The sequence below is a fragment of the Taudactylus pleione genome, unplaced genomic scaffold (assembly GCF_031769625.1).
Source record: "Taudactylus pleione unplaced genomic scaffold, aTauple2 ptg000129l, whole genome shotgun sequence".
In the NCBI taxonomy this organism is placed as follows: domain Eukaryota; kingdom Metazoa; phylum Chordata; class Amphibia; order Anura; family Myobatrachidae; genus Taudactylus; species Taudactylus pleione.
In genome coordinates, this window is record NW_028284531.1 from 10,038,191 (window position 1) to 10,061,794 (window position 23,604).

The 23,604-nt window shown below is 45.2% G+C and overlaps 1 protein-coding gene across 1 annotated transcript in view; it reads right to left on the minus strand.

Moving 5' to 3' along the window:
- The window catches only part of HOMER2 (homer scaffold protein 2), a 173,902-nt gene extending 150,636 nt beyond the window's left edge, over nt 1–23,266 (minus strand). The window contains exon 1 of the mRNA XM_088472990.1: nt 22,777–23,266. Coding sequence (XP_088329116.1) covers nt 22,777–22,781 — 5 coding nt within the window. The 5' untranslated portion in view covers nt 22,782–23,266. The remainder of the gene's footprint in view (nt 1–22,776) is intronic.
- Nucleotides 23,267–23,604: the final 338 nt, after the last annotated feature.

Here is a 23,604-nt window from a genome sequence, read left to right on the forward strand (position 1 = left end):
GCATTTGCGATCCCAGGTCTGTGACAGAGGATAGATAAGGTCGCAGGCTGAGATTACCATCGCAACCATCGGTCGAGATGGTGGACCCAGCTGGGACGCTGGCCAGCCGAGTAAGCCTCAGCTTACGCAGGCTGGCCAGCTTACAAGGCCAGGAAAATGCGTCTGTGGACACAGCCCCATGCCTTGCCACTCTCGGAAACGCATTTCCGGGAACGCCGTCCGCTCCTGCACTGCCCCTTAAATGCATCTGCCTGTCAATCAGGCAGAGGCATAGCAGGAGCTGCGTGTGATCACGCAGGACCTGTTCTGCGCACTCTCAGATTCCCGATAATTGGGCATCTGCGTTCACGAGCAATGCTGAATCAGCCCCAAAGTGCTGAAAAGACCAATTACATATTTTAAAACTAGCTTACTACCAACTGCATGGTAATGTACAGCATGTAATATGCAATTCTGCATTACAATCTCACCACTAGGATTAATGTGATGTGTCATTTTTTGGAAGTTATTTAGTTAGCATGGTGACATATATATTTAAGCATGTTCAACATATTGAATTTTGTCTTCAGTAATGTTTTATTTGTAGCTCATCAAAATGATACAAAGGGCAATAGTTATTCTTAGAATTTCCCTGCTTTACATAACCTGAAACTGCAATTAAACAGGAGCAGAGAAACTTAGTCAGCAACATGTTTATTCCAAGAACATAAAACCATTGCATTATAATAAATCACACATCAGGGAGTATAATATATATTCTCCACCCTGATTAGTCTCACTGCTGAATTCAAGGTGATTAATGAGATGTGGCGCTAAAGCTGGGTACACACTAAACTATGCGTGTACCCAGCGATCCGACGGGCGCCCCCCGCCAACGTGTAGACATATCGGTCGGCCGGTACACAGACAATCCATGCCCGACATGTTGACCCCTGCCACATCCCTCTGCATGGGGTTGTCAGCCGGGTCGTCAGATTGACCTGCATGATGCAGCCAACGACCCCAAGGGAGCGCACACCGCACGACATAGTGGGTACACACTGCACGATTTTAACTGTTGTTGTTCTGAAGAGTCTGAATTCGTCAAAACGTCCAAAATATTGTTTAGTGTAGCATTTTTCAACCGCTGTGCCGCGGCACAAGCGGTTCCCAAGTGTGCCGCGATGATCCGATTCCAAGTGCTGCTGCTCCAATCATTATTACCGCAATATCGGCTTTGGGCAGCGCTGCGGTTTGTTAGGTACCCAGACACAACGCGACCCATAACCTATGACTCAAAGGTTACGCATGTCACGTCGCCTTCCCACCCGCCCAGGGCTGCTCCTTGGGCCTGATTCAGACCCACTCGCAAGCGGCTGTCCGCTCGCAAGTGGGTCGATGTTGTGCACTGCGCATGCACACGACGGCGGGAGCTCCGTCGTGCGCATGCGCCAGACGCGACGAGCGAAGGAAAGTCCTTCGCTCGTCGTGTCTGATTAAAGGGGGCGTGCTGTCGATGTTGATTGACAGCACGCCCCCTTTGGTGGGCGTGCCGGGGGCGTGCCTCCCTGACGGGGGCGTTCCCAAGGGAACGCCTACCGTCAGAAGCCGGCCCACTGACATCACTAGTGATGTCAGTGGGAGTGATTTTGGCTCTGATAGAGCCAAAATCACTCCGGGCCTTGCGGTTGAAAGCCTCAACCGCAGGCTCCGGCTCGCAGTTTCGATGGTCGCGATGGTCACGACCATCAAACTGCACGCTCGCATAGGCTGTGGGTGGTGACCCACAGCTATACGAGCATCCAGGAGGACGCTCCAGAATTATGGAGGGCGGCCCTCATGCAGAGCGTGCGCTCTGCTCAGAGCGTACGGCTCTGAATGAGAGCCCTTGTCTTCTCACCTGCCCAGGCTAGTGCTGCTCCTGCTCCAATGCTCTGTAACAAAGAAAGACAGGCACTCTGACACTCCCTCTGCATAAACTCCTGCTGTTGAAGGAGGGAGAGGAAAACGGGGCTCCTTCAAAGTAGGGGTCAGTGCATTTTTATTTATTTTATTAATGTGGGGGACAATGTTTGTGTAATTACTATGGGGGCCAATGTGTGTTATTACTGTTGAGGACAATTACAGTAGGGGACAATTCTTTATTACTGCAGGGGCCATTTTTTTGCTGTAGGGGGGGCAATGTATGTGCTTGTTTTTCTGTGGGGGCCAATGTGTGAGTATTTTTTTCCCGTCGGGGCCAACATGTGTGTGTTTTTCTTATGGGGGACAATGGGTGTGTTTTTATCCTCGTGGAGGACTGATGGTGTGCCCCAGCAATTTTAAAATTTTGTTCGGTGTGCCGCCAGTTGAAAATCACTGGTCTAGTGTGTACCCAGATTTAGATATCGGATACATATTACACACGTAAAGAGCTTAAGACAACAGTTTGTATTAAATACTGAAGGTAGTGAAAATGGATAGAGTGTAATGAAATAACACTTACATTATTTTGTTTTCTTCAGAACTACAAGTTTACAGCAGAGATACATGTAATGTCGATGTCACACACAAGCGGATAATGGCCCTCATTCAGAGCCGTACGCTCTGAGCAGAGCGCACGCTCTGAATGAGGGCCGGGCTCCATTTTCATGGAGCGTCCTCCTGGATGCTCGTATAGCTGTGGGTCACCACCCACAGGCTATACGAGCGTGCATTGTGATGGTCGCGATGGTCGAGACCATCGCGACCATCGAATTTGCGAGCCGGAGCCTGCGGTTGAGGTTTTCAACCGCAAGCTCCGGAGTGATTTTGGCTCTATCAGAGCCAAAATCACTCCCACTGACATCACTAGTGATGTCAGTGGGCCGGCTTCTGACGGGAGGCGTTCCCGTGGGAACGCCCCCGTCAGGGAGGCACGCCCCCGGCACGCCCACCAAAGGGGGCGTGCTGTCAATCAACATTGACAGCACACCCCCTTTGATCGGACACAACGAGCGAAGGACTTTCCTTCGCTCGTCGCGTCTGGCGCATGCGCACGACGGAGCTCCCTCCGTCATGCGCATGCTCAGTCCATAACATCGACCCACTTGCGAGCGGACAGCAGCTCGCGAGTGGGTCTGAATCAGGCCCAATGTTTTCAGTCTGAGCATGCTTCCCGATGGTAACCGCAGAATGAATTTAGAGAGCTGGGGATTTCAGTGGGAGATTATGGCAGGTGGGTGGCTAAAAAAAATGCGGGCATTTGGCAGTCAGCAACTGCATCTAAAGACACAATTGCACTGACTGACGGATAATCTGCACCTCCAAAGGGCTGATGCAATGTTCGAAGATGCTGTGACCGCTGACATGACTTAATAAACACAGCGACGCAGACCTACGAGGCCATTGTAGGTCTATCTAGCTTATCCTTTATGGGCCGTATTCAATTAGAGGCCAAAAGTCTGAATCCGCGGAAAAGTATCGCGGAGGACGTAATTTTGCCAGGCGGAAAGTTTCCGCTGTATTCAAATCCAAAGACTTTTCGCGTACGTGGAAAGTCAATGCAATGTTATAGGTGGAAAAGTTTCGCCTATGAATAGCAGAATTGCAGTTTTAGGGTGCAAACTTCGGGAAACCACCCTGCACCCTTGGGACAGTCCCCCAAAGACAAACGGTGTCAAAACATTTTTACAAAAATATTTTAGAATACCCCCAAAAAAGTACATTTTGGGGGTGAAAAAGTGCAAAGTTGGGGGACAAACTTAAAAACTAGCGAAAGAGACTTCTGGGGGGTCCCCAAGTATGGGGCAGGTATTTTTTTTATTGAAGATACTTGCGGAAGGTGGATTTTTAACGTAATTTAAAACTTCACTTTAGCAACTTAAAAATATGCTAGCACCCAATTTCAAGTACCCCAAATTTGCTGGGAGTAGTTATTTTCTCATAAAAATGCTGCTTACTGCTATTCTTCACCACTTGTTTTAATGCGCTAATTGGCACCAGTTGTCACAATTTAAGCACGCCAAATACATTCATTTGGGCTAATTGGGGCATCTATAGTGATCCCCAATGTTAGTGCATCTTTTGGGGGGTGTCAGGCTGCTTTCCCCATTTTTGACAGGACTTTTCACCTATTTCAGTTTCGCCGGGTGCCGTTTTTGCATCCCAATTGAATACGGCGAATAGCGGGAGCGCGCACGATACTTTTCCGCATACAAAACACGTGATGTAGGCTAAAAGTCTGCCATGCGAAACTAATTGAATATGGCCCTATCTTTAGTTTTATCTTTGTGTTTTGAATTATCCTATGTATTGATCTAATATTTATACAACCGTGTGCTTACCACAGTACTGCGCTGCAGACACCTTTGTGGTGCCCTATACAAAAAATGTACAATAATAAAATAAACTGATCTTATATGACTCCTCAAAATCCTTCTCTAAAGGCTTCTCAGAGCTCTGGACCTTGCATTATGGTACTCTCCCCCCATTCTCCCTATAACTACATTCTTCTTACACATTTGGACAGTCCACTCAGTATAACCCCCTCTATTCTTCCTCCTCTGGTGAGTTTGGCCACCCGCTTCTATCCTCCTCTTCCTACTTTCTTCTCTGTCCTCTCTTTTATCAGTATCTTAAAAATGCACAACTGTTTCCACTCTGGTCATACCACTGTGTACTTCTGCAAGTTCCTTCTCTCAGGATAGTAGGTGTACTTATGCTGGGCCATGTGGAAGAGTAGCAAACTTCAAAACTAACCTGATTTTGATAGGACAGTTCCAATTTGAGAGGACTGACCTATGAATTACACATTGCATGGATGGGGGTTGGGTACTGGGCATTACACCCCTACTGCAGGCACTGGAGACATGTTCTCCCAGTGCATTTGGGAATAAAATGGCAGTTTGATTTTTGCAAAAAAACAAAACAAAACCCTGATCAGGTGCATGGCTACAATGATGCAGTCATATCATATCATATCCTTAACAAGTGTTGTGAGGTAAATAAAGCAGCAATATTACAAAGACAAATTAAAATAACTGAAATGAGAGATACATGTATTGGGTGGCACTCATGAAAACTGTTCTACAGATAACAGAAAAAAAAGTTACTGCTGAACCATGCATACCTACTCTGTGGGCCTGATTCAGCAAGGATCGCAGTTGCATTGTGCGATCCAGCCGCTTCAATCGGGACTGCAATCGCAGTGACTACGCAGACCCATCGCAGAGCGATTGACAGGAAGTGCCATTTGTTGGTGGTTTTGGGTGGTCGGGGAAACGCAAGCATGCCAGTGCGTTTCAACGCTGTTGCATGGGCATGCATAAATTATCCACTGCGATGCCATACGCAGCCTGAGACCTGATAGCGTGCTCTGAAGTTAGCAATTTCTGAGTAAGGTCAGGGCTTGTGCAAGTGTGCGTGTGGCTGCGATGGTACTCGATTGTACCGATGTTTTCGCAGTCTTGCTAAACATTACAGATGTGGGTAAAGTAAAGTGGGCGACCTTATGTAGTGCTGCGGCAGCATAGCGATTGCAGTGGATTAGCATACTATCGCAGTTGAACTGTGTGCGGAATCAGTATTGCATTCGCATTTGCGATCCGTAATGAATCAGGCCCTGTATGAGGTGGCAGAGGTGGGAGGTACGTGGTGCAGAGAATTGTGTAATCACAGCCCAGCCTCCCCATGTGGAATGTCTTCATTTGCAACATCGGGCAGTAGTGGTGGGTCCATGAGGTCCACACCCACTTCATTGAAGAAGTTGGTGGTATCCAGGAGGTTGCTCTATACTCTTGGGCGTCTGGGAGAGCTCCCAGCAGTTTGTCAGTCTCTCGGACATTACGGGTGAGTAGGAAAGTATGTGGTGAACAGAAAGACAAGATGTTTGTTATTAGTTTCTAAACTCTACCCGCTGTAGGGGTGTCTGGGGGTAGGAAGAAAACTGGGAGACTTGCGCACTTTTCCGGGGAGGGCCACCCGATTTTCACCTCTCAGCCGTTCCAGGAGAGCAGGAAACTATGACACAATTATTGCTATACACTCTGTTTTACCATATGCCTCCCTTTTTATCATTGGGTGCAACCCTGATGAATGGGAGGACCACAACATACAACCTGCCAGGGGACCCCAAGCCTGCAACAATCCCTGCAAATTGTAACTCTGCTAAAGTGTTGTGTGTTTCCCAGTTATCTTTTATTAGAGTTAGATTTACCATAGAAGTATGATGAGGGAGGACAACGCCCTAGTTATAATCTCATACCAATTCTGTTGTTTGGAGATATAAAAGAGTGTGAGCTACTTTGCAGTTTTTCCAAGCCTGGTCCCTAGAGAGTCCACAGTAGGATATGGTATCTAGAAAGGCGAAGCTGAAAAATTGGTACTTCCAAGGAAAAGGAGAATAAATATTCTGCTTATGCTGGGTACACACTGCACCGACAGATCAGTCACCAGACTGATTCACTGTCCGAGCGGCTGATGCACTCGCGATAAATCACCAAGTGTGTACACAGCATTGGATTGGGTACAGGATGCCGGCGGTCAGAATACCAACATCAGCATCACGACGTGTGCAATTACAGTAAGTACCCTAATCCCTAATCCTACAGCCTAAACCTTCACCTCACCCTAATACTGAACATTGGGATGCCGGTGGTTGGAATTCTGGAGCCAGGATTATTACTGCCAGTATCCCGACTACCTCCTTACAGTATTAGGTGCCTTTATACTAATGCTAAATCCAAAATTAACACATGTGTGCATCTGTTCTTTGTATAGTGCTGCATAATATGCATTTCTAAATTACAATCAAAAATAAATAATAATAATAATAATAATAATAATAATAATAAACATCTATAGGGCTGTGGTTCTCTCTTTTAACTGCTCATCACTTAAATCTAAATGCCTCTGACCCTCTTTCCTTCTAAACCATATAAAACCTATCATGTACTGAGTTTAAACATAAATAAACTTCTAAAAAGTCCCCCAAGTGCCCGCTTGGCACCTACACAATAGTATCCCCTCTGTAAAGAGTGACACACGTTTTGGTGCTAAGAGGAGTTTGTGTTTAGCAAGTCTCCTACGTCTGGCCAGGAGGGTTATAGTCGATTAAAAATCTGTAGCGATAATCCCTAGTTATTTGAAATAATGGGTAATATGCAATAGATTGTGGGCTACCATACAGATACCATGGCTGCCCTATAACAATTGCTGTTACCATGTACCATTACTCACAAATGACAGTACATGGATACACACCCAAACATTTCCACATAAATGCTTATCATGTCAAAACATTACCAGTGATGTGAAAACGTAACACACCACACACAGGCTCACAGAGAAAACATTGCAATTTACAAATAGCAGTATAATGTTTATGTGAAGTGTGGGTGGAAGCAAACTGCAATAACACAAAGCCAAGAACAATTCACAAAATGTTCATGTATTTATAAGGACAGTGAAAAACAGTGTTTGTTATTTAATTACATAATAAATCACATATAATGCTAGTAAAAAATATTGTCCATTTAACACCTACTAAAATGAGACATTGAAAACACATAGAAGATCTGACAAAATGACATCCATACATTCATAGGCTAAAGGGTGGGCAATAAGCGGCCTCCAGCTGTTGTTGAACTACAAATCCCAGCATGCATTGCAACAATATTAGCATGGCCAAAATAGCAAAACTGTGGCAGGGCATGTTGGGATGTGCAGTTCTACAACAGCTGGGGAGGCTCTTATTGCCCACCCCTAACTGGCTTAGGATCCCATTTAACATTGATGCATAACAACTTTAGCATTAGCTAAATGTTAAATTATGAAAGGATGACATAAACCAAACAGCTGTAACCTAAGATTACTGCTGTTTGTCTCTTTATCGTTCTCGCCATTTTTAGATGTGGAGAGCAATACGGTCCCCATGTAATGGAGACACAGGAACAGCCTTTTCTGGCTTCAGCAAAGCATTCCAGGCACAATCGCACTGACCATCGCGCATGACATAGAAGCACGTTGCTGGCAGCGTTAGGCAGAGGACGCCGCTGGACCTCGCCGACGAGGCAAGTTATGATAAATACTGGTGTCATATTCGTTGTCATCACTGTGACAATAACCGAAAATATCCCGCTGGTGTTTAAGTAGCATTGTTAAATGGGGCACACTTACCTACTCTCCCAATTTGGCCGTGAACCTCCCGAAAATTGGGAGGCGCTCCCAGTCCCCCAAAAAAGTAAGCAAGCCTCTCGGCATGGTGTAGCGGGGGTGGGGCCAAAATGACGCAATTCCGTGGCCACACAACCCGCTCCGCCCCCATTACCAAGTAATATGCCCGGCCATGTCCCCCTATGCAGCGCGATGCCCCCCTGCTTGGCCAACCTGGCTGTCCCCTCCTAGAGAGGGCTGCCAGAGTGTCGGTAAGCGTGAAATGGGGCCCTTGGACTGTAAAGCGCTCAGGAGGAAGGATTTCCACGCTCTTGGTTCTCACCCATCCTTGTCTCTATTCACAGTCAGCAACTACAGTATGATCCTCTCTCAGGCACAAGGTCGCGATTATTACTGTGAATAATGGGGTTTAACTTTGTTGCATCATCATCTAATTTGTTTTGCAACTGTACTGTGTGTTTGAACCTCTTTATATTGTATTGTATGTTTATTCTATTGTAAGTTACCATGTACAGCGCTATGGCTACTTGCTGCCACCATGTAAATCATGCTTGCCTACTGTGTGTGTGTGTGGAGGAGATCTAGTAGTAATGTCAGTGTGTCAGGGCAGAGATGTATTAATGTCAGTGGGGGAGCTAGGGTGTCACCGTAATAGTTATTATATGATCATTTGTGCCGGTGATAACCACACAGGATTTCAAATGACATTTGTTGTAATCTATATGTTACAAAATTGAAGGTTGCAGCATTTTAAGTAGAATGGTTGTGGAGGAGCATATTCTTACTTTGTCCACATTTCCTTTTGCAAGGTCCCCTTATGTGCCAAGTGTTTACATAAAGTCATTGTAATTTAATTTGGTCTAGAACACACCCGATTGGCAACAGATACGCCCATAGGTCTAGACACACCTTTAGGCCGCTGCTGGACACACCCAGCGCCGCGCGCCGCTTGCTACTGCCATAAAACCCTGAAACTACTTTTCAAAAGTAGGCAAGTATGATGTAAATATAAGATAACAACAACTGTGTCTCCACTCTCCAGCTGTTCTTGAACTACAAGTCTCATCATGCCCTGTCAAACAAACAGCAGAAGCTACAGACACAGTTTTCCTGTGCTTGATTTACGGTATCATAGAATAATTTGTGGAAATTTATGTCCACTACTACAGACTGAGTGGTGGTGGTGCTCATCCCTCACACATCTCACCGCCGGTAATACAGTAGGAGCATCAGCATCCAGACCGCCGGGATGCCGAGCACACCCCATCTCATCCACTTCTGCAGTAATTGTGGGCAGGGCATCATAATGACGACACAATTCACTGTGAAACTTATCGTAGCACCATGTCCCACTGCAAAATGCCACAGATTGCAGCAGGAGTCATGATGATGCAATTCTCAATGCCCCGCCATCACACCCCTGGGACAGGCAACTTTTAGCCTGCGGGGCAAATGCATGCAAGTGGCCCTGGCTTATCTATCTGTGCATGGCAATGGAAAAATGGGCTTGAACCAAGTGTACTAGATGAAAAGATGGACCTGGCAGTGACCTGCAAATACCCTTAAACGTAATAAATGATGGGCAGTTAGGCAAAAACGGCAGCACATGTATGTACAGTACTTACCTGTTTAGTTTGAGGGCAAATGCCCTCCTCTCTGCGCAGGACAATAAGGCCATGGTGTGTCTGCGGGGAATAATGCAGCAAGCTCCCTCATGCCCCGACCACTGTGTCAGTCAGGGATCTGTCACTTCACACTTCCCCTACCTGACTACTGCCACCCTGCCTACTTGCTGCAACCAATGCTGTGCAACCAACTGCTCTTCCAATATAGACTTAAGATATTAATCTCCAGCTTTTGCCCAAGGTTGCCAACAAGATGAGCTCCATTCCAATTTTAAAATATACTGATTTTATGACCATTACAGTAACAAATATCCAAAGGTCAGCTGTTCTCATCAAACTTCATACTCCAAATAATGTCCCAGAACTGACCCACGATAATCCCCCTGTAATAAAAGAGCCATGTAAAATGAGACCTCAGCAGTGGAATCCCTCCCAGCTATTACACCCGATGCGGGGAGGGCTTTAGTGCGCGCAGTGGAGCCACGTACCGGGAGGAAGGGGGCTTGGCCTCGCAGCCCGAACCACGTAACAACTGGGGAGCTCCGGTGGAGGGGGTGTCCCGGAGTTGCGAACTGCACCCGGGTACCACTATGCGGGCAGAGCCAGCTCCCTCACTTTGTCAGGAGCCGAGTGCTGCATGTAATGTTACAGTGCAGCACCTGGCTCCTTTCACTGAGGGGGGAGTCAGCACTTTGGTGTCACCCCTTGGCGGGTGACACCCGGGTGTGGCCCGCACCCCCCCTTGTGATGCCACTGGACCTCAGATCTATGGGGTGACCCAATTTATCTACTCACTCTCCTCACATGCTGCTGCACCCCGGTCCCTCCATCTCTCTCTGGCAGCGGCTCCCTGCAAGCGCACTTACACTACAGTTTAACCTGATTGGCAGATAACAGCCAATCAGTGTTTAGATAACAGCGCCATCCACCAATTAAGGCTGATAGCAGTGCAGCTGTAGTGTGACTTCAGATACTGACACTCCTAGCATCTGGGCCAGCAGAAAATGGATTATTGAGTGGACACAAAGTCAGAAAATATGCCACGCTCTCTATAATAATCAGACTCTCCCCCTGTGGTCACATTTTATTGTATTGTCAGGGTATTAGCAAATGAGTAAATATGACAGGGTGGCACTGAGAGGAAAGAAGGGGGTTTATGGGACAAATGGGAGATTTATTAAAGCTTGGAGAGATAAAGTACCAATCAGCTCCTAAGTGTCATTTTTCAAAAACAGCCTGTAAAATAACAGTTAAAAGCTGAGAGTTGGTACTTTCTCGCTCTCTCTCTCTCCACTATATCTCTCTCCAGGCTTTGATATATCTCCTCCAGAGTCACAGACAAGGACAGTATGCTGAATGGTATTGGCCTGCCAGCAGGCTTAAATGCTTTACAGATGCTAAATTAAGCCTGCTTGTATGAACTGTTTTGAAATACATAACTGTTTAATTATGTTCGACAAAGGCAAAAATAAATATAAAATAGGGTTAGCATGCAAATTGATTGCATTTGTTTTGAAGAGATCAGATAAAGGCTACATGACACTGAATTTGGAGGGGCTATCAGTAAAATAATAATCCATAGTGAAGCATCCACTATGTGGCCAATAAAGAGTTACGCTGCACAAGAAAATCTGATGTTTACAGCTCAACTATATACAAGCCCCCAACAGGCAAGTCTGCGGACAAGGAGTTCATTCATAAAAACTCAAACCTGCACTCTATATTAATTATGTGGATGGGGACACCAATTTAAATAAAATGACACATGCAAGCACAATGCTCATAAATCTCAGGCTACCTTTATTTAAGCACATGTATAAAGTTTCTGAGTTCCAGCAACTCAACAGCCCAGCTATTGTTCTGTAGCCATTGTTAAACAGTATAGTAATGCTTCTTAATTTGTAACCGAGTTAAGATAACTGCTCTTATTTATTGCAACAGTTTTTCTGCTAGGTGGTAAACAAATTATCTTGTAGTTTTACTTTTTTTTTTTTTTTTAGCAGTTATAAAACATACTTTATAATTCATACAGGTTAAAAAAAAAAAAAAAGCCTAATTTCTTAAGAAAGAGTAAAGTTATTTTGAGTTCCCAAGTGTGCTCACTAAATATGGTTCACAGGTTGTAACCCTTAATTCCTCGGGAACTTTCAACCTTGCGTTACCCTGAAGGGACATAACTGAGTAAATGTAAATTTCAAGGTCTGTGACCCTCATGGGCAATGAAAAGAATTTACTGGTCATAACAGGTCAAGATGCACTGAAACCCAAGACGCAATAACAATAATAGCATAGTGCTTCCGTCAGGATGCGGCCTGGGATCAGCCGCTACTCACCTTGGGCTTAGGTGGTCAGTTGCTGGGAGTGGAGGTGAGTGGTGTCTGATTATTCACCCCGGGGTCTGCTAGGGCTTCCGTGCGTGCGTCCTTGTTTTCGGGGTGCCGGGCATGGGCGCAGCCATGTTGTTCCATATCACCTGACTAGTCCCTCCCAATGGTAGTCCAGGGGTATTGAAGTCTGACTCCAGGAACAGGAAACTGCTGTTCAACTTCACTGTTCTGGTGATTGTTATGCTCTCTGGTGTTTTCCGCGAAGTATCTAGTGTGTGTTTCAGCCCTCACACAGACCACCAGTGTTACTTGTATTAGCTCCCATGCTAATTCCCAGCATGTTACTTCAACTCTCACAGAACTCAAGTGTTGCTTGTAAATCCCTCTGTTGTCTTTTAGTGTGCTGCTCAGCTGTTCAACTGCCTCCCTGTGGTATCCGCTTTCATGCCAATTACTAGTTAGCTCTCAGCTGGATCTCTAGTAATTCCCAGTACATGCCTGTATCCACATTTATCTGTGCAAGTCAGCATCTGGATCTCCTGTGCTCAAGTATATAGTTCATACCCTGATCTCCTGTGTTCAAGTATTCAATTAATTTGCTGATCTCATGTATTCAAGTATTCAGTTCATACCCCGATCTCCTGTATTCAGTTCACGCTGATCTCTGGTGTTCAAGTATTCAGTTTATAGTTCTGCCACTCCCAGGTACCAGTTTATAGTCCTACCACTCCCAGGTACCTGTCCAGAGGGCCATGACCTGCTCACGGTGCAGCGAAACCCATATCCCAATTGGATGGGTCACTGGGAAGACCACCAAGCGAGTTAGACTACGCGCCTCTGGGCAGGTCTAGCCAAACCTGGGTTTGGCCGCAATAGGGAGACCTAGCACTGTCACTCACAGCTTGTTCCCTAGCCACCCTAATCCCCTGGCTTTTTCCCATACGGTTCCTGACAGCTTCTCAGTAAAGAAATATTAAAGGGGTTTTCCACGTTTTACTTGTATGTCCTTCATCAAATTTCACTAAATACATTGCTTGGGTCATAGGTCTTGACCTGCTTTTTGTATATGAGTACCTGTTTTGAAGTGGTCATGAACAGAACAGTAGTCTATCAGATTGTCAAAATGTTCACAGCAGCACAAAGTATGTTAGCAGAAGAGCAGTCAGTGTACTTTCAGTTTGATTATGGGGCCATGCAGAGTTGAACAAAAGTTGGTCGGAATTGCTCCTGAATCACATGATAATATTTATATGCACAATGGTACAAAGAATGTGCAGCATGAAAATGCATAAGATACTTCCACAAAATCAACTTGTGCTCAACTAAGTACAGGAGAAGGGGAATTAAGACACTGCAGGCAGAGTTAAACAGTGGCAGGAGCAGGGTCCCCACCAGCAGCAATCCTCCTGATAAAGAGCTACAGGTAGATTTTGGAATCAAACTGTATAGGAAACAAAGATCACACATCAAACTATTTAATTTCTAGATTCGATTTGTGATTTTAGGCCAAGTGATTTTGTTCTCTTGGTATAGTGCACACAGCACTATAGATCAGTTTACAATACAGAGAGCTCAGCAGAATAACTTTGCTATGTGATTGAATGGTGGCTAAAAGGCAAGGAAGATGCTAAAACAAAGAAAGGAAGCAATGTTTTAGTAAAAGTAACAAGACGAACGCAGAAGCCAAATGTCACAAGCCGCCATCGCGGCTTTTTGCCTTTACGCCACCTCTTCCAGCCGCAGGATTTGGCTGCCTCCCCGGTCACCGGGCAACGTGGACACCGTACTGGAACGACGCCCGCGGTTGCTGGGAGACCAAGACGTCGGACGGTCGCGGGTGCTGCCGGTTAGATGTGCAGCGTCCCAGTTCCCACCTGTTACTCATCTGTGCACTCGCTGTTCACTGGATGAAGATCTTATTTTAGCAAGTCTGGACCGGCGCCACGTTGCCGGAGATACCAAACAGACTTTACAGACTGTAAAGTATCTGTCAGTTGCAGCCTTTACTGTCTTGCCCGTGTTCCTGACAGTCTCAGCAGTTTTGTATCCGGGCTCAGTCTACGGCCTAGTTGCATCCACGGCTTCACCTCTCAGTGACGACTATTCAGTCATCTCCGCCTGCCGCTCACCAACGTCAACTGCAGCGCTGCCTGAGGCTTAGATATTTTCTATACCTCAGTGGCATCTCAGCCCTCAAGGCCGCACCTCGGAACACGAGCCGCACCACGGCCCTCAGGGTCGCATCACTGCCATCAAAGCCACATCTCGGCCCTCAACGCAGAACCTCGGCCCTCAGGGTCGCATCACTGCCGTCAAAACCGCTTCTCGCCCCTCCAGGTCATATCTCCCCCCTCCAGGCCATATCTCAGCACCAGTGCCACAACACGACTCTCAAGGTCGCACCACTGCCATCTAAGCCATATCGGCATCCGTGCAGTTTCTCAACCCTCAAGGTTGTACCGCTATCACCACTTGCCGCATTATATCCAGTGATCTGCAGGTTAGCTGTGTAAGCTCCTACTGTCCCGAGTTTAAGAGCAGGAGGCTACCTAAGTACCAGTGAGCGTGTCCAGCTCTAAAGGAACAGTGGATGGCTGTTATTGGCAGAAGACCTTGCCAGCTAAACTCTAGGGGTCTTACACGGTGCTTCCTTGCAGATCATAACAGCCAAAAATATAAAGTCACCTAGGACTGGACACCTTCACACTTGGGATAGATATACTAGTAGCTTTATTAGTCAAGGGCATAAATTATTGTATTACAAAATATATAAATACAGAAAATACTAATTATTACTACAGAGTTTTCTGAATAATTAAAACCAGTGAGGTTACTCAAACTCTGTCGTCATGTTACACAACCGCACCTTCAGAACTGTGAAATCACATAATCTGGCCCCATCAGATTGACATAACCTAACCCCACCCTCTATCACATCCTCAGAATGGGGACATCACATACCTACAGACTCTCTCACAGCCTTAAAAATGTGACATCACATAAACAAACCCTCTCCCCTAGCCTCAGAACTGTGACATCACGTTCCCACCTCAGAACTGTGACAACACACCGTCTCTCCCGGACTCACAAATGTTTGAAATGCAGTGTTCTGGAAAGGTATGTTTGATGGGTGGATGATTATTTTCTACAGAAGAAGAAAAGCAGAAGCTGTCTGTTCATAGGAATGCTGACGTTAAATAGAACAGTGGCACTGCTATTGGTCTATTTCTATCTGTTTGGGTCATTGCCACTATGCGATATGGCAAACTGATGCACAGACTGTAACTGAGGGACTAACTTTGCATTATTATACCACACAAAACGTGCCAGCTCTATGGATGCTTAAAACAAAGATAGCAGAAACATTTAGCTGCATACAGTCTACTAGAAAAATGCATAAGCAAATGATTAAATATAGGGATTGTATTTGCAAAATAGGACTTGTTATGCACATTTAATGATTAAAGGAAAAAAATACTTTATAAAAGCTTTATAGATGTATACACTCCTTAGCCATAACATTAAAACCACCTGGCTAATATTGTGTAGGCCCCCCTCGTACCATCAAAACAGCTCTGATCCGTCGAGTTATGGACAGGGCTGTAGAGAGCCCAGCCAGGCCCAGGTAAAGGAGGGGGTGTGGCCTAATCATGGGAGGCGTGGCCTGACCCCCTAGGGGAAAAAAAAAACAACAAAAAACACTTTTACAGCGCTGGGGAGCGGGGGCGCTGTAAGCTCCCCAGACTGACGCTAAGAGGGGGGGGGGGCGCGATCAGTGTGATCGCTCCCCCCACAGCCATAGGAGACTGCTCCAGCTGCTGCAGCAGCCGCGAGCAGTTGAGGGAGTTGACGCCGGGCCCCTCTAGCAAGCCCGGGCAAACTGTACCCGCTCTCTCCCCATTGGCTCCACAGGACCTCTGAAGGTGTCCTGTGGTATCTGGCAGCAGATCCTTTAAGTCCTGTAAGTTGTGAGGTGGGGCCTCATGGATCAGAGTTGTTTGCATGTTTTGTGAGTCTCCTAGAGCACAGGTGCATTCTATATAAGAACTGTCTTTTTATGTTTGTTGAGTCAGCAATTACTTATGCACTAGTCAGATCTATGAAATATGCTCTCATGCAAATGTGTTAAAATGAGGCCATTAGCACAGAGATGCTTCTATGCATTTGGCAAAACACACCCAGGAACTGTTTCTGAAGTACATTAAAACGTGTGTAGTGAATCCATTGTGTACAGTACTTACCAGTGGCATAACTGAAATATTGGGTTTTGTGTTATTGCTCCACTATAATGAAGGTCATGTGAACAGATCACATATACTATACAACCATCAGCCATAACATTAAAACCACCTGCCAAATATTGTGTAGGTCCCCCTTGTGTCGCCAAAACTGCTCTGATCCACCGAGGTATGTTTACCACAATACCTTGAAGGTGTCCTGTGGCATATAGCACCAAGATGTTAGCAGCAGATCCTTTAAGTTCTGTAAGTTGCGATGTGGGGCCTCCATGGCTCAGACTTGTCTATCCAGCACATCACACAGATACTCCTTCGGATTAAGATGTGGGGAAGTAACTCTTCTGTGTGATCGGGCAAGACAAGCTAGCCTTCACTCCCCAGCGTATCTGTAATGAATCTACCATGTATTTGTATAAGTCCTCTAGAGGCACTCTAGGGACGGCTTCTGCCTGTAACAACCGCCCATTATTCCCATAGAGTATGACGCACTCACCGGTACTTAGGATGCCGCCAGGTCTTAACCCCCGGACAGTAGGGGCTTATACAAACAGCGGGAGTTCGCATGGAAAACTGGAGTAGTAGTACAAAAGGTAATATTAACCACGGAGCAGCCTGCAGCCATGGACAAATGCAAGATAGAATACAGACGACTAGTAAACAGGTAGTGTGAATATCAGCAATTCTAGTAGTGTTCATTCTATCACCCTGTAACTATTAAAACCCATGCAGTTCCTTTTTTCTTCCTGGGGTGTCACTCTGCGCTCTGGCGCGTATAGCACACAAACTGCTGAAGGATAGAGGAACTGCACGGGTTGTGACAGATGCAGGGTGCTGGAATGAAGATGAATTAAGTAATAATATCGCAGGGCAATTACCACAGAGCAGCGCGCACTGCGGACAATAACAATACGATTGCATATAGGCACAAATACATAAAATAATGGTAATCACAAACAGATATATTGCAAGATGGTATAGCAACAATCTCACATACGGAATTGCAGCAGAACATATAATGCAGAATGGAATAGCAATATCCTAACCAGCGTATAATAATAGCAGCAAGAGATATTTACATATATTGCAGGATGGAATAGCAACAGTACAAAACACGAATGGCTTGCAGAGTGGATTTGCAGCACAAGGAATGTTCCAGGTATTCTTGCAAAAGGTACAGGTAACGCAAGGCAGAGCCAGGACAAGAACCAGGAATACCAAAGAGCAGATACAGGAAGAGGGACCGGATAGCACGACTTCCACAAGATACTACCTCCTGCAAAGCAGGAATGGGCTGGCTGCCCTAACAGAACTCAAAGCCATTGGAGCAAACAAGACCAGCCTCTGGTAATTACCACTATGAGCAGCTGAGTACTGCATGATCACAGAGGCTTCAGAGCTGGGAGCAATCAGCCTGGACCAAACCTCACTGTGGCTGTCTTTGCCTGCTAACCCTCTCAGCTCTGGCCAAAACCTGCAGCGGATATGAGCTGTCACGACGTCACATAACAGCATCAATGAGCCTTGGTCTCCCTCAACAATTTACCAGTTGTCTTTCCTTGGATCACTTTTGGTAGGTACTAACCACGGCATACCTGGAACACCACACAAGACCTGCTGTTTTAGGAGAAGCTCTGACCCAGATGCCTAGCCATGACAATTTGACCCTTGTCAAAGTCCCTCAGATCTTTACACTTGTCCATGCCAACAGTAAAGTATCCTGAGACCATTCATGTGTGTGGTTGATTCTCAGCCAAGGGAGTGGGTTCACTCACAATTTTGTCTAAGAACATAGCCATGAATAAAGAATGGTACCAATTAGGGATGTGCAGGCTCGGATAGGTTCGAGTTTGCACGTGGAGTTCGGATTTTTCCCTCCAAAAAAACGGAACTCAGAAAGAGGCAAAACGTCATCTTACATGGACGAACATCATCATTCCGGGAATGTGGCAGCCGGGATTCCATACCGATTCCCTTCAGATGGCATAAACTACTGTAAGCCTATGGGGGCTCCCGATGCAGGAGAGAGATCTTTCGATCTCTTCCCCCAGGCCAGCCCGGGAAGCGGACACTGTGCATATGCATCAGCGTCAGCATCCCCCGGAGAAGTCTTTCACTTCTGCCAGGGATATACCTCACAGGGACAGCAGTTGCAGCAACCGCTGTCCCTGCGAGTTCCCTTTGGTACATAGCAGGGATATTTTCATTAAAATGAAAATATTCCCATCGAGATTGATACACAATAATCACGGCACTGCTGCGATTATTGGTACATAAACCCATAAATGTCTGTGAGGTTGGATAACATTCTAATTGAGCATGTGAGGACTTTCCATAGGGTTCGCATGACACGGGATAAGTCCCGAAGGCAGAACGGAAAGTGGCGAGGCTGCAGCCACTGATGGAGCCAAGTACTGGGAGGGAGTGTGTGATGAAAGTATGCTGGACTTGTGGGTAGCAGAAGAGAGGTGGAGGGCTTCGTAGGCGAGTGAGAGGAGGTATTCTGTGAGGGATGGTCATTTGTACCCAGCTTTAGTAATTAGTTCTAATCAATAAAAGCCTCAAGGTCCCTAAGCGCAGAGCAGTCGGGTTAATGTCCACATGGAGAATGCAGACAGATTATGGTCAACACAAACTGCTGCGTGTGTAGTATAAAAAGGACTCGCCATGTGTGCAGTCATCAATGAGAAAGAATTATGACAAGTACTGTACAGGGTGGCATAGTGGTCATAATCTGACTTATCCATGTATGTCAATCCACATTTGACTACTTTCAATAAATTAGGTTTAAAATGGTCATATATGTAAGAAGTTACAGAATGTATAGGCAGCTTAAGCAAACTATTTTGGTCATATCCAATGTAGTAGGCTGGACAATAGCATGGCTGCAATTTGTCAAAGCTGGATAATTGGCTGAGACAAGATCAGTTTAAAATTGAACCGTGCGTGATGCCATCTTGCGAATGGCAGCTAGACTCCATTTTAGAAACAAGAATCTGCAAGACGCCATTTTGCGACCAGCGTCACTTTAAGTTACAGCTCACGAGCTAAGAACAGATGGCAATGTTTTTGATAATCTACCAAAGGCAACTAGAAGAACAGCCTCATGCGAAAAAGTAAATAGAATAGACAATGCACCAGAAACTGTGAGTGTTTTACATACAAATTGGGAATCCCTGAATGCAGACAAGTATAGTTGTGGCAATTGTAATATAATCCAGGCATTGATCTACACAATTGAATGTGTCTGAATCCTAAACAGGTTTTAGTTTCACACCCAGACAGAATGGCCCTAGCTTCACAGCTGGAGGTAACACATTTGCACTGCAGTCTGAAACTGTGAGTGAGGAATGATATGTGTGTGTGTGTGTGTGTGTGTGTGTGTGTGTGTATAAATAAATTATGTTAAGTCCATCGTGGATGGAATCTCATGCATAAACACCGCACATTACGCACAATTGAGCTGCTAACATGGCGCCCAGTAGCGAATGCACAATTATTAGCATCGTGCGATTGCATCTTTCACCATTTCACATACGCACATTATGCTTAAGACCCCGAATGAAAACACCGTTTAGTAGCTAAATGCGCACGCATCTGTCCCCAGTTAACTAGCGTCTTCATATCAAACCCCATACTCTCACACATTACATATTCACTTACAAGGTTCCATTAGCGTTAAGGTATAAGATTTAAGTTTGTTCAGTTAATATAAACGCTGTGAAATAAAGATATTTGGTAACTAAGGTATTATACATGCTAAACAAGCCATGTTTGGTTTTGTACTGATGCGTACTCTTTCCACAGTATTCCGGTATAATCGGTGGGGAGATCGCATCATGCATTCTCGAGTTATGGACCGCAGAGGCTTCAAGCAACAAAATGTATTAACTGTTAGGATGTTACAGGGGGCGGGAAGGGAGAGACCCCCAGTTGTTAGAGGCTGGGTGAGTCTATTTGAACCAGCCTGTTAAATGCTCTGTAACAGATGGATTCCCCTTGGGAACCAATAGAATCAGCAACAAACGTCTCTATTGTTTTGCCTATTCCTGGGGGGGTATAAATATGTGTTCCAACACTGGGTCTTTAGTCTTCTTGCTGCATGAGGAGTTTCTTGCTGATGCCTAACATCTGGTCCGGAAGCGCTGCGTATGAATACTGTACTTGGGTCTGTATAATTCCTTTGCGCCTAAATTGTGTCTGGATCAATTGCGTGTAACTGACTGTACTTTTACTTGAATAATACTTGTGCTTTGGAACCACAGATTCCAGGTCTAAGTCTTTATTTACTGTATGACTGCGTACGCAAATTAGTGTCATCCTTAGAAGGTATAGGCAGGATATTAGAAGGTATAGGAAGGTGTGTATAGAGGTTCTGATCCAATATCGTCAAATTCCACGGGCATCTTTAGCCAATCACTTTGTTAGGGGACTGAATGTTATATATAATTTGAGCTCTAGGGGTAGGCACAGTCATGTAGGGAATAGGGATGGTGTTTGTTTTCAGGTCAAACAAACATGTACAGTATAAACTATAAATATAATAGAATTGCCCCAAAAAGTACACATGATGACTTAAGGTGCCTACACACTTAGCGATATTTTACACGATTTGCCCGATTGCGACGCATCGTAACGACAAATCGTGTAAAATATGCACAAATCGTCAGTGTCCACTCACGATCACGATGCGCGTCCCCGCAGGTCGTACATCGCAGCTTCAGATCTGCGGTGCTGTAGGGCAGATCTGACAATCTCAGTCATGATGCACTGGAATAGTTAGGAGGCACGATAGATCGTTTGTCACATTGGACAGTTTTTAACACCAAATCGTGCCCACAACTGCCGGGAAGAGTTCAAGGGGAAATCGGACACAATGTTAGATCGTGAGCAGATCGCCAAGTGTGTAGGCACCTTTAGAGGTGAACAGTCATCTGCTTCATACATTCAGAAGGAACCAGATATTGGCTTGTGGATAGGTACAATACTAATAAATAATAATTGCCCCTTTTTTTCAGGGGGGGGGGGACTGGTTGTTTTTATAGCTCTTTAAATTTTTATTTATGTGATGCAACCATATTCTGTTTTGGTTCTGCCTACAGCCTATTACAACTACTGATATTTATAGTATAGCACACCTCTGTCATGCAAAAAAAGAAAAGAGAACCAATTTAGGTACAGTATAAAATGTATTTTAAAATCTCTTTTTAAACTGTTACTTGACTTATTTTTTTGTAAACGCTTAGAATTGTTTGAGAAATTCATTCTTTAATGTGCGCACACCCCTGCTAACCCCTTTTATATACTATAAAACAAGCTAAACAATTACTGTGCGCCTTATCAGCCCACACAAGCACGGCAGAAGAAAGTTTTCCTTTGGAACAGAGCGCGGCATCATCCCAGACTACGGACGGCATCATCCCAAACTACATGCTTCTTCAGGAACAAAGAAAGTTGAGAATGAATTCTTCCAGTAATCAGTAATAGGAGCATAAAATGTTGTCTGGAGACAGGGAGGGAACAGTTCCAAAAAGTCTTCAAAGTGAGATTAACCCTCTCTACAGTGTTATACACTATCTGTGTAATCCTTAATTTAAGTTTTGCTGGGTCTCATTCTAGTGTTTGGAAGAAGCAATGATTGTCAAACATTAAAAAGCACAAACCACATACTGTCACAGTGCAAAAACCGATTAGAACAGAGCATTTCATAGACCTGAAACAAAGCTTGCACTCAACTGCATAAAAGATAGCTCTGAAAAGTCAATGAGTCATAATATCTCTAAAAGTAAAAAGACCCAGGAGAAAGAATTATAGCAACATATGATTCTGACAGGTTTCCATGTCTATTCACTTTACTGGCCATGTCCATATTTGTAATGCTATAGTTTCATTCTTACTGCCACAAACAATTGGATCCCAAAAGGACTGATCCTGAGTCATTGTTTTACCATAGCAATACTGCTTACTCGGTAATATAAAGAAGCTGTGTAGACAGAGGTTGAACCCTTGAGATTAATTATATTACATCGAATGGATAACCAGTCAGGGAAAGAAAAGGTAATTCAAACTTGGGAGCAAATTGACCCGCTGCTATAGTAGCTGATAGAATATTTGCTTTTCTAGAAATAATTTCTCCATCTATTTAATTAAGACAAGATAGAGCCGCGCACTGTTATTACATAGGGATCGGATAGAGAGTGGGTCTCTCTCGTAGCTGAATTAATAATGGGATATATAAAAGTAAATGTGTAATAATCACAGACAATGCACAATAGCTTATTTGGGCTGTGATGCAGTAATGCAGCAATTAATTACATTGGGATAATAATGTTAAAAGTTCAACCTTCTGATAGGAGTGTGATGAGTTGAGTGACGGACATACAGATCCAGTATGTGTCCATATAAGCGGTATATGGACGTTAGTTTAGGAATGTATGTGACATGCTGGAGATCTCAGATGGATGAGTTTACACTTACCCCATGTCTGCGTGTCGGGCAGCTGCCGGTCACCGTAGCAGTGTGTATGCTCAGCACCTCATACATGCGGCATCAGCTGCTACTGAAGTCCTCATTGGGTTCCTTGCTCCAGTCAGCAGCAGCAGCAGGCTGGTAGTAATAATAGCAGAGCTGTCTCTAATGCCCGGAGACCTGCGAACTACTGCCCTCTCCCATCACTCTCCTGCCTGCGGTGAGGGTTAGCCGGCTCCCCAGCCCACTGATCCCCCGTTAACGTAGGAGTGTGTAGGAAGTGATCCCGGACTCGCAGCAGCCAGCGACACAGAGCGGATCCCACCTGCTTCCAGCAGCGGCGACAGCCTCCCACATAGAGGAGGGCCGGGACTGCTCTGCCTCTGCCTGCCCACGCCTGCAGGATAATAAGGTGCTGCTACTGATTAGGGAGCATCTCTTGCCCAGGTTCCCTTAGACACTGGTGTCGCCAATACCAGACATACGTCTGATAAGTTGTCTGTCATATAAAAATGATCACTGTATTTATGGTCTTGAGATTATGGTATCACCTTCCCATGTTGTATTTGATATGACCACTCAAACACACACACAAATAAATGTATGTATATATAGAGAGAGAGACAGATGAAAACAATACCCTCACCAGAGAGATTTTATTAGTGGGTCAACGTTTCAGGGTCTTCTACCCCTTCCTGTCCTGAGGGAGGGGTAGAAGACCCCGAAACGTTGACCCACTAATAAAATCCCTCTGGTGAGAGTATTGTTTTCACCTGTCTCCAAGTGCCGTCTGTACATCATTTGCATATATATATATTTATTTATTTATTCACCGTG